General features: G+C 35.8%; 1 protein-coding gene across 1 annotated transcript; it reads right to left on the bottom strand.

The window, feature by feature from the left end:
* Positions 1 to 2372: 2372 nt before the first annotated feature.
* On the bottom strand, positions 2373 to 3178 carry LOC110100563 (mannose-specific lectin-like). The gene has a single exon (XM_020828133.2). The coding sequence runs from the start codon at positions 3153 to 3155 to the stop codon at positions 2625 to 2627; it is 531 nt and encodes a 176-aa protein (XP_020683792.1). The 5' UTR covers positions 3156 to 3178; the 3' UTR covers positions 2373 to 2624.
* Between the last annotated feature and the right edge of the window lie 9300 nt (positions 3179 to 12478).

Genomic DNA, 12478 nt, shown 5'->3' with positions numbered 1-12478 from the left:
AACGACAGGTACGCCGGAGGTAAGCCATTCAGGATGTAAATGATAACGTCTTCGGGATCCACTGATGAACCTGCCGCCGAAATCTTATCAACTATCTTCTTGATTTCTGTAAGATATTGAGTCATTGACATTGTTTGCATAGAGACATTGTGAAGCTCATTTTTGAGCTGAATGACCTTTGATCTGTTAGAAGATTGAAATCTTGTTTGAAGAGTCTGCCAGATCTCGTGTGTAGATTCGAGATGAATCACGTAGGGCAGAACTTCAGGTGAAATGGTAGAGCACAGCGCAGTTGCAAGATTCTGGTCCGTGACCTGCCAGCTTTGCGCATCTTGATTTGGATCGGCATTTTCTTGCGTCGATTTTGGATCAAGAAATGCTGCGAATCCGTTTGCCTTTAGAAGCTTTGCTATTTGTGTGCTCCAGATAGGGAAGTTATCGGGTGAGAGAGAGTGAGGAACAAGAAACTTGAGATTCGAAATTACAAATTTCAGAGAAGGAGATATGAACGGAGCAGACGACGCATCTCTGGTGGTGGCACCGGTTGTCGAAGTGGCGGAAGCCTGACTTGCCATGGCAAGAACGTCAAGACCGACTGTCTCTTGATACCATGAAGAAATCTAACTTACAGAGCAGGGGAAGAAGACAAACAGTAAAGGAAAGATAAATTGTATTGATTTCATTGATCCTTTGTTACAGACCGAGTACACTATATAAAGATACAGTGAGATGGAATAGGTACACATGTCATGTTGTAATAGGCCAAGGTTAATTATTTATAAAACATTTATTCAAATATAAACCTGTAGCTTAACAATGCTGAGGTGGTGAGGATATTATTATGTATTTTTATGTCAATTATGCTCAGTTGGAACCTCAGGTTGGTGAAGCTGATAGCCCTTTGGGTGCTTTGGTTTCGGGCCTTGTGTTGTTCTTGGGTTGTTTAGGTTTTCTGGGCCTGTGTTGGCTGCTGGCACTTCGGGTTGTGGTCTTTTATTCCTGTTGGGTCTGATGTGTTTATTTGGTGGGTCGATGTTTCTCTTCTTAGCATTGTTGACTGGCTTGTGAGGGGATGTGCTCATGCATTTATCTTTATATGGATTTCACCACATGGATTTGAGGAATAAACCACACACAATCAAAAACAGAAAAGCATTTATCTTTCTTGCTACAGATCTCACCACACGGGTTTGAGGAATAAACCACACCCAAATCACAACTAATGCCCTATTTATATTCCAATGACAAGACTGAAAACGAACTATATGTATCTAAGGGATGTGTTCATCTCCTCCAAAATTAGATGTGTTCATCTCCTCCAAAATATGAATATATTAATTGGATTTATTTTAAGTTAATTGTAACATAATTTTTAATTAAATCTTCAATTATTTTAATAATTTAAAAACATGCATAACAGTTTTAAAATACATACTAACTAGAATTTGATGGAGATATTTTGAACAAATTTTTTATTAATTTCTTATGTCATTATATGTAAAATTTTTTAAACCGTTCTAAAATGGTAAACTTGTTTCTTATAAAAATTTTCCTGTTGCTAACTTTCTTGAAATTAAAAAAAAAAAAAAAATTTTTGAATCAGAATAATATATATGATTAAATTTTTATTTTGATGGATTATAAAGTCATTGGATTTTCACTTATCTTAATTCAAATTCAAAGATTTTAAAATCCCCTTATAAAAATTTGATTAAAATATTTTATGATATTTTTGCTTAATTAAGTCATAAAAAATTATCTAGTAACGTAGATGAGAATTTTTCTAAACAAGTAAAGGGTCCTTTTTTAAGAAAATTTTTAAATTTTTTGTTTTTCGAACAGCTACCACAAATTACTTTCTTTTTTTTTTCCCCCTTTTTTGGACATTTTTGTTGGGAGAAATTATTTTTGAGAACCATCTCTACTAGAATGTGCTAACCGTGAGAAAGTTGTTCCCCAATTTTTCATGAGAAATTTACATATGATCGATACTCATTGTAGCTTTCAAAAAAAATAATAATTTTTTTAAAGAAGAGCTTTATCAACTCACCCCGAAGAAACCCTAAATATGTAAGACACTCGTAAGTGTCATATGGCTTTCTGTGGATAAAATTTTTGTTTTAAAAAATAGTTAATTTAATTTCACTTACTTTAAACATTTGAAGTTACTATAAATTTCAAACTACAACGAAGACTAATTTAATAAAATATTCATTTTTTAACTTCACAGGAGAACAAATTAATATAATCTGCAGCAGAACCAGGAACATAAATCAATAAAGTAAAAAAGTTGATGTTCACAAATCAATAAATTAGATGTTAAAAGTTACAATTAATATCAAACTACATCCATGATGAAACTAAATAATTTATCATTTATTTTTTAAAGTTCAAACCATTAGAAGGGGGGAAATTAATATATTAGATAAGCAGTTTCTACAACAACTCCATTAAAAGCTTACAAGACATGCAAGGACAAACTTCCATTTTATTTCAACGATAAGAACACACACAGAACAAGGAAATTAAAAACATGCTTGAGATAATAAACCCATTCATCCAGCACTCACACGCATGCATGTCTTATTCATTATTCATTAATACGCATAAATATAAAACCCAGACTATGCATCACTCATAACCTCCATTATTTTCCCCATTTCCCTCACGTTATTCTGCTCTTGGCTTGAAACTCCTATTGTCCCATTAAGTGCAGTGGCAACGACAACATCGTCAGATTCATAGTTATTATTGTCATTAGACCAAACGCTTGGACCGTATATAGCAACTTCATGGTTCCTTTGTAGTATGAGGATATAGTTTCCATCTTTCCCTTTAGTTCCTGTCTTCCATATGATAATACCTTTTTTGTTAATAATATTGAGTTCGCCGATTCTATTTAAGGTGAGGTAGCAATCTTTACCAAGACCTTTGGTGTTCGAAGACCATTTCTCTGTCCCAAAGTTGTAGAAGGAGAGGTTGCAATCATTTTCGATAATAAACTTGTAGTCACCCACTTCGAGGGCTTCGCCTGCGTTGAGGCGGTCACCACTGAGCAAGTAGTTGAAGCCCTTGCCTGAGGCAGGGGTGGTGAGAAGGAGTGAGAGAGAAGTATTGCAAAGGAGAAGGGCCTTGATCATGGAGAAGAAAGCCATGATTAATTAAGTAGAAAGTTTGCTTGCTTGGTTTTAATGGGTTGGTATGGGATTTCTATTTATAGTGGAGAGAGACTAGAGAGCCATATGAAGACCAGCAAGAGATATTAGAGATAAGCTCATGCATGATATATTTTATCAGACTATAACTCTTGAAAATGAAACAAATATATTAAAAGATAAAATTAATCTAATCAAACTCGTGATTTTTATCTACTTTGTATCATGTGTTTGATTTCTTATAGCTAACTGCATCTCACATATATATGTGTAGAAATTATTGATACTCAACTTTCAATTATTTGGATATATATATATATGATGAAATAGAAAATAAGTGAAATGAAGAATTAGATTTTGTTTTTTTTAAGAGATAAATTTATTTAAGTTAAAACTATAAGTTCATAATAAAATATAAATAAAATAAATCATAAATGTTGAAGTATATTTTACACTGAGAAACATTATTTAATAATAGCCAAAATTAATATTTTGAAATAACTTTTTTATTATTTTACTTTTTTTAATTATAATCATGATTTTTATTTTACTATCATATTTTCACTTCTTTTAAATTTTTATACTAAAAAATTATTTTTTACAATTAATTAAAAATTTTGTTTTCTCTATAATAATTTCATGATCCATTTAATAAAAATTACAGTCAACATAAATAAATTTTAAGATTTCATAATGTAAAACGTGCAAAGGAGTACATCATGATGACACCCAACAGGGACATACTTCGTACGAATTGTATATATATATATATATATATATGCGTATTTTTTTATGCGCTTTTTTTTTTTTTAAATTGAGGACTTAGCCTATTCTATTAAAAGAACTATGGATTACAAAGAAAAACAACTAACTTAGCCAATAAAAAAGAGGCTAAGACAAAAAGCAACAAGTTATAAATATAACAAAAGGGAAAGAGCAAAAACAGACAGAAATTTTGTCTAGTCGGGACTCAGAACTTGCCAAGGCGATCATGAATAGCAGTCAGACTCTCCTTTGGTTGCCCGAAGACCGTCCAAAAGGAGTAAGCAGGCGTCATCATCGTCCACGACCCAAAAAAATAGCAAGCTAGATTAAAAGCGAGCGACCGAGCCAATGTATAGCGTGCCATAGAAGGAATCGTGCATCCGAAAAAGGGTTTGGCCAGCAAAATGATGCCACCAACAAACCTTAACACCCAGGGACCATCCAAAAAAGAAAAGGTAAAATTCTCCTGGCAAAGAAGCCTTCCAGTTTGCAACCCAGCATAACTTAATCTGACAAAGAGGAATTTGGCCAGACGTAGAATAGTGAACTTCCAGGAAAACAGTCAGCCAAAGCACGAGCCAAGAAATAACAACAGTAACCAAAGTAAACGGCATATGAAAGGCAGGTTGGGCAGCAAACAAATGCCACCAACAAACCCAATCACTATCGGTCCAGGAAAAATACACATAACATTCAGCACCAAACATCAAAAATGAGAAAAACTCCAGCAATTCCATCGGTGTAGCAGCAAAAACAGAGACTAAACAGTCAGGTGTATCTCAGCTGTAAATGTTCTTTTATGAAATTCCCATATTTCCAACTCTCAAGTTTAAGATAGAAAGCTCTAGAGATCTTCTTGGATAAAGACACAACACAAACAGCTCTACCATTAAACTTCCTATTGTTCCGTTCATTCCAAGTGTAATATATAATCGCATGAAAGAAATGAAGAATCTCATTCTTAACTTTATAATGCATAGTAAGACCATCTATCTATTGAACTGCTTGGACTATGTTAGGTCTCAAAAGGAAGCTTTTGAACTAAGGAATGAGGAGAACTAAGACAGTGTAGGAGTAATCACATTCAAAGAACATATGAGTAGTATTTTCATTATAGATCGATATGACAGAGAGAGCAGGAGTGATCCTCAATATGTATATTTCTCCTAGTAAGAGCCTCGGCGGTTTTGAGGCCACCACACAAAGCCAACCAGGTATAAACAGAGAACCTAAGAGAGTTCTTTTTATGCCACACCGAATGATACCAGTCTACTAACGATTTAGCGGTAAATAATTCAGAATAAAAGTCTTTGAATGAGGTGTTTTCATCATTGTCCCAAGAGATATGCCTAGAGCATGAATTAGAGATATGAATGGTATGTATAGCATTTCTTGTATTCTGGCAAAGAGCATGAGGTAAAGTTCAATCACTACCAATCATCCAGATCTTTAGAGAAGCACTTAAGTTACCTAGGTGGCTGATAGTCACTTCAGGGAATCTATGAGAGAAGCATTCATTAAAACACCAATGATCCCACCAAATGGAAATAGGACTGTTAGTAGCAACATAGAAGCAGAAATTATTTTTAAACATAACAGCAGTGGAATAGATACTCTTCCAAAAGGCAGATCAGAGTTGAGGACAAGATTTTTAAGGAGAAGAGTATCTTAACCTCAGCCAACATGATAAAGGAGAGTCCTGGTTATACATCCTAAGAATCATTCCATAGTTAGAAGCATATCTAAGAGCAAGTAAAGACGCAATACCAAGACCCCCTCTAGAAATGGGTCTAGCAGTATTCTTCCAAGAGATGAGGTGCAGATGTTTGGATTGGGAGCCCCCATGGTATAGAAATTTAGAACAAGCCTTGCCAATAGATTTCATAATGGTTTTAGGAATAATAGATCCTCGAAGCCAGTAAGCCACCAGATTATAGATAGTGTATTTGATGAATTGAAGTCTACCTGCAAAAGAGAGCAATTTTGCTTTCCAGCCATAAAGAAGGTTAGTAACTTTTTCAATCAAGGGAGAGAAATCAGTGAGCCTGGATCTTCCCATAGAGATAGGAAGACCCAAGTAGGTCATTTTGGTGGAGCAGTTATGGATGTGGAGTGTAAGTGAAAGGTAGGGGCATTAGAAGCATGGGGTGAAATTAGGAGAGAGCTTTTTTGAAGATTGAGATGTAAGCCAGACACTAGAGAAATGATTCAAAATACTTATGAGGCATTCACAATTATCAATATCCACTTTCCCAACAAGGAGATCATCCGTGTAAGAGAGATGGGAAACGTGGAAGGTATCATACTTAATGCCTTCAAAGCAGTTGGACTAGGAAGTGTCATTGATAAGGCAAGAAAGAGCATCTATGATGATACAAAATAAATAGGGGCTAAGAGGACAACCTTGTCGAATGCCAGAGCTAGAGCAGAAGAAACCTTCAAGCCCCCATCAATGCAAATAGAGAAGTAAGTGTCCTTAATACAAGCTTTGATCCAGTTGATAAAGATGGGAGGGAAACCCATTTGGACCAGTCTACAGTAAAGAAAATCCCTCGACACAGTGTCAAAAGCCTTCCTAATATCAAGTTTTACACAGAAAAATTTATCTTTATGCCTCTTGGATAGAAAACCAAGAATCTCAGCCACAAGAATTGGATTATCAGTAGAAAGCATGTTGGAGATGAAAGCAGACTAACTGTTGTGAATAATAATAGGCATGATAGGTTTCATTCTAGTGGAAATATTTTTGGCAATAATCTTGTGGAAAACATTACAGAGGGATATAGGTCTGAAGTCATGTATATTACTAGCATGCAAATTATTAGGAATAAGATCGAGCAATAGCAGTTGCTTTGACTCGATTGGGAAGGTAGAACTTAGAGAAAAAGGATTTGACTACTTGACAAACCAAAGGCCCAGTGATTGCCCAAGTTTTCTTGAAGAAAGCAAAGTTAGAACCGTCAAGTCCAAGTGCCGAAGAAGTGAAGCCAAAGGAGATGGCCGTAAAAATTCCATCATTAGAAACAAGATGGATAAGAGAGCTCTTGGCTTCATCATTAAGAAAATTACCAGCCGGTATATTATCTAGATTAGTAATATTCGATTTAGGTGAGTTATAAAGGTTCTTGAAATGCTCAACAATACTAGCCACATTGGAAGCTTGAGAGTGCTCATGATCACCAAAGGAAGCATGGAGAATGCTTCTATTGTGTGATTTTCTCTTGTGCAATTTGGAATAAAGGAATTTGAGATCCTCCTCCCCAGATTTAAGCCATTTAACTTTAGATCATTGAATGGTCCAAGAAGCCCATAAGGAATTGTAGTAAGCAGGATCCTTATTAACTTTCTTTAGGCTCCTGCAAAGAGACACATTGAGAATGTCCACATCAATAAGCGATTGATAATGCTTTTGTAGGGTGGACAGTTTAGCATATTTGGCCTTAATGAGATTAGAAGTCTACCAATTCTTATTTTAATTTCCTCCTTCAGATGTTTGAGCTTTTTGTATAATCTAATGATAGGGTTCCCTTATGAGGGTGAGGCAAAAATAGAGATAAGAATCTCTCAGAACTCAGGAATCTTGCACCAAAAATTCTTAAACATAAATATCTTTTCATTAGGCTTATTAATGTCCATTTTCAGTAGAAGAGGTGAATGGTCTAAAACAAGACTGTTGCACACATTATAGAAAGAGTTGGGGAAGGCAGTGGTCTAAGCATCATTAGTAAGAACCCAATCCAACTTGATATGAATAGGGTTGTCCTCTTGTTGATTAAACCAAGTGAACAGGTTGCCCATGGAAGGGAGGTCCACAAGAATCGTATCATAAATAAGAGAATTTAAAGGAGCCAATCTAGAAACATGTATGTCATTGCCACCAAATTTCTCAGATGGGTAATGACAGCAATTAAAATCCCCAAGCATAACCCAAGGCATATAATTGTTTGGTGAGCAATAACTCCTAAGCTTATCCCAAAGAATGTTGCGCTCCTCAAAGGAATTTGAGGCGTATACCACATAAATAAGGAATTGTGGTTGAGTGTTGTTGGTAACAAACCTAGTAATGACTTGCTTGGAGATAAAGGTTTGATGAAAGAAAATATTATCAGCATTCCATTTGAACCAAATCTAGCCCGGAGAAGATAGGTCAAAATTATTGTAGCTCATTTCATTGTTAAAGATTTTATGAGTAAGAGAAAACCATTTGTCTTGGAGATTTTGATGGAGGGTATGATTCTCAAGAAGAAAGAAAATGTTAAGCTTGAGATCACGGGCTAGGTTTTTACAACAGAAAACCTTATCAGGGTTATTGAAGCCCCTGATATTCCAAACAGTTATGTTTGGATGGGTCATGATTTACTTGCTAGATTAGGTCCCTTCCGAGTGCCTTCCCCCTGGTGTTCTTTTGAGACTGAGATGTCGGTTTGGATTGAGAGTTTGGTGGCTAAGAGTTAGAAAGGGGAGAAGAGCTGCTTAAGCCATTGAGATTATTGTCAATATTTATGTTCTCCGGTTCAAGAGAAGAGGATGTTTTTTTATTCCAATATGTCAAGTAGGACAGAGAACTTGTTTGGGGAGGTAAGTCTCGGTGGAGAGGAGTTAAGAAGAGGAGGCAAAGGATCAGAAGAAGAGGATGCTTGTTTGGAGGGGGAGTTAAGGTTAATTGTAGAAGTGGAAGTGTCTGTAGTATTGGCAGTTCGTTGGTTTTCTATGATAGTGGGAATAACGGAAGCTTACTTGGGAACAGAGGATGATGGGTTGAGAACTGGGTCGGGTATCTCAGCCGAGGGGGGAAAATGAGTGTTGTCGCCGGAGGAGGTATTATTAGGTGGAGGTTGAGAGGGTGAAGGGAGAATACCTCTAGGGTTTTTGGATTGCGGTCTGGGGCAACGACTGGAATTGCGTCCTCTAAGGATCTTCAGAGGGAGATTAGTGGCAGGAGTTGGGTTGGTCGGGCATGAGTTTACATGATGATTAATTATGTGATTGACAAATGGAGCAAATCATCGGCGCCATTCGTATTGGATTCTAAGGTTGAAAAGCTTTCCTTCCACTGTAATAGGGACAGTTTCGGGCAGGTGGCTGAGGCATCAACTTGAACACAGACTCTGGCATAAGTGAGTCGAGATTTGGAAGCAGTTAAAGCGTCGACAGCAAGTGGTTTTCTGAGTTTTGTAGCGATTTTGGAAATCCCCACTAGTTTCCAGTAGCAAAGAGGTAGGTCATGGATCTTGAACCAAATTGGAACACTCGTAAATTCTTCCCTCTTGGGACTGAAGTGGGAAGACCACTTTTGAAAAATGAAGGGTTTATCGAAAATAAACCATGCACCATAGGACCAAACCATCTCAAAATCCTCAGAGCTAGAGAACTTGAAAAGAAAAAAACCTTTGCTGAGAGAGATTGGCTTAACATTACCTTTAAGGTTCCATAGTTTCCTCACATCATTAAGCAAAGTCTCATAAAAAGGTCTTTTATACCAAGAGAGTAGCCGACCATAGTGAGATTCCATTCTTCTACAGCTCTGGCAATTTCACCAGTCAGAAAGTCTCTAATGTCCTCCAGAGTATGTAAGGTAGAGATAGTAAACTCACATGCATTAGGGGGTTCTCTAGTATTCGGTCCCACAATAGGGGACAAGAGGGGCGCCTGGCAGGGATGGGGAAGAAGAAGAGTTGGGGAGATGGGGAAAGGAAGAAGAATAAAGGGAGGAATCCATGGGTTCCCTCCACCACCAACGGAAAACCTCGGCGAAGCGAGAAGGGGGAGAGGAAAAGAAAATTGCGCCAAACCCTAACGGAGCTTCTCTCACTAACACCTTAGAGAGAGATAAAACATGTGAGGGCCTAAGTTTATGCGCATTTTGGAACAGTTGCATGTAATGATGGGTAAGCATTGTTCTGTTTTTTCTTTATTCCCTTTTTGTTCTAATTAATGAAAATAGTATTTATTTTTTATCCACAATCATCCTTCACATATTTATGTAGAGAACATACTGATCCTACAAAATTAGAATTTATAAATTAATTTTTATGCATATTAAAATCAATAAAAAATAATTTTGAACACCTACAAAATGATTACATGCAATTTATTACAAATGTTTTTGACATTAGATAACACACCGAAAATTCTCAAGCAAAGTCTAGTTCATCCTCTCGTTCAACTAGTTCTACTACAATGTCTCTCTAAAAGTGAAGTGGTGCCCAATCCTATATCTCTAACACTCCTTCAAGAATGAATCAGAATTGTATTTGTCTCTATTGTTTGATTTTATACAACAGATCATGTGTGAATATACTCAATAATATTCTTTGTGTTATTATTAGCAGTACCAAAGGATACTCATCTCTTCTTCCCAAATACACCATATTCATAGAAATTGACCTTGGAGGTGCTCTCTTCTTTAATCAATACTTTCTTCACCAAATCCATAAGTGAAGCCTCCTTTGATCCGCATGACCCAACTGAGCACGTAAAATCGTGCCTAAATCTCTGTCTCGTGCAAAACCCACGCACATCCTACTCATATTTGCTTCAATGCCCGACACCAATTTTGCATCTTACCCAGGCATGACCCATCTTTTCTCTCTATGTGTGGTACTAGTTCCACATTTTCACACGTGAAATCGTGTGATTAACCCTTGCACATCACATGGTTCTTGTACACTATTTGCCTACCACATGCTACCCACGAACCAATGTCCGTCTATCCAATCCTGCACCTACACATGTGTATCAAACCCAACGGTAATCGAAGCCTTCATGCACTGAAACTTCCAAGCATGTACCTGTGGCAATATGTGACTGCACGACCCTGTGTTTGCACCTTTGCGCGTGACACAACTTGCACATACTAGGTCTGTCTATTTGATATCTATGCACATGCTCAACCAATCCACATCCTTCCCCTTCCTTCACCTTGATGAACCACACAAATAGAATGAACTGTTTGTTCTTTCATTCTTCAAGATGCTGCCGGAAATCCCATTGAAATTTAGCTCTGATACCAATTGTTAGGCAGTATTGTGGAAACAAAATCAGAAATAATTCACAAACAAATATTGCAATTTACAAGGTTCAATAAGGATGCCTAACGTTGAAGTAGATAAGGAAAGCTTTCTACAACACTTCCTACATTTACCAGCATCTCAGTGTCTACGTCAATTTTGGGAAAAATTCTCCTGTCCGGACAGCGTACCGAGGGTACCGAGTGGTACCGTGGTCAGTACCGAGCGCCCAGTGATGTGATGCTTTTTTATTGGTCTCTGAACACGTTCGGTATCCAGACGCAATAATCACTCCAATTTGGGCCACATGAATGGATAGGCAGAGTACAGCCTTTTCTTCTTCTTCTTTTTCTTGTTTGGTTTAGATTAATAAAAATAATATTTCCTTTTTTATCAACTATAATCCTTCACAGATATATGTCGAGAAAATATTGATCTTACAAATATTAGAATTTATAAATAAACTTATTATGCATTTAAATATCAATAAAAATATTTTTGAACGCTTGCAAAATGATTACATATATTTTATTACAAATGCGTTATAAATATTCAAATTGTTTAAATAGGTTTCCCTCGTGACAAAAGGAGAAGGGTGGTCATGATCATTTTCATATAAGAAATTATTTTAATAAGAATGATTATGCTATAATATTTTATGGAGCAATAATTGAGACGAGGAAAGGTGGACGATAAGTTTTACGCAAGCTATCGATCGACTATCTAAAGTAGTCCATCACTTTTCTCATCTAGAACTATGAACTCGGCAACGATAGTGTCAAAATCATAATAAAATAAATCATAATCGAGGAATTGTATTTTTCAATCAGAAATATTATACAATAATAGCCACAATTAATTTCTTTTTGGATAATTTTGTTAGTGCTTAGTTTTCATGTTGCAATCACAATTTTTAATTGGACATAATTTTTCACTCTTTTTAAAGCATCATTTGAAGCATCATTTGACTTTTAATAGGACACAATAGAGAAAAAGGATTCATGTAGCCGACCCCACGTAGTGGGATAAAGGCTTGATGTTGTTGTTGTTGTTGTTTAAAGCATCATTTGAAAGAATTTTTTACCGCTTTCTAAATTAGTTTTTTAGTACAAAAATATATTGAATCAAAATTTTTTGTACAAGAAAAATGCTTCATAAAAAACTTTTGTTTGGGGCGACTTTTTTATTGTTTCTTAAAATAATTTTTTAGTACAAAAATTAAAAATTTTTAACTAGAAAGATTACTATAAAAATTTACTTTCTATAACAAATTTCAAAAATACTATTTACTCTATAATAATTTTTCAATTAAATATATAAAAGCTTATAGTAGTACCAAACCAAACGGACTCTAATATTCCCTCGTGTAAACCGTGCTTAGGAGTATTTATATTGAAATTATTAGGACAAAGATGAGCCCAAGAATATATTAGGACATTTGTATATATATAATTCCTACGTTTGTACGAATTGCTATGTTTTATATGCAATTTGGATAAGCAGCATTTGATCGGATATGCAAAAAATTCAGGCGTATTACAAGTAGGG

The sequence above is a fragment of the Dendrobium catenatum genome, unplaced genomic scaffold (genome assembly GCF_001605985.2).
Source record: "Dendrobium catenatum unplaced genomic scaffold, ASM160598v2 fragScaff_scaffold_1333, whole genome shotgun sequence".
Classification (NCBI taxonomy): domain Eukaryota; kingdom Viridiplantae; phylum Streptophyta; class Magnoliopsida; order Asparagales; family Orchidaceae; genus Dendrobium; species Dendrobium catenatum.
Note: the sequence above shows the minus strand (reverse complement) of the source record. Positions and strands in the feature narration are given on the sequence as shown.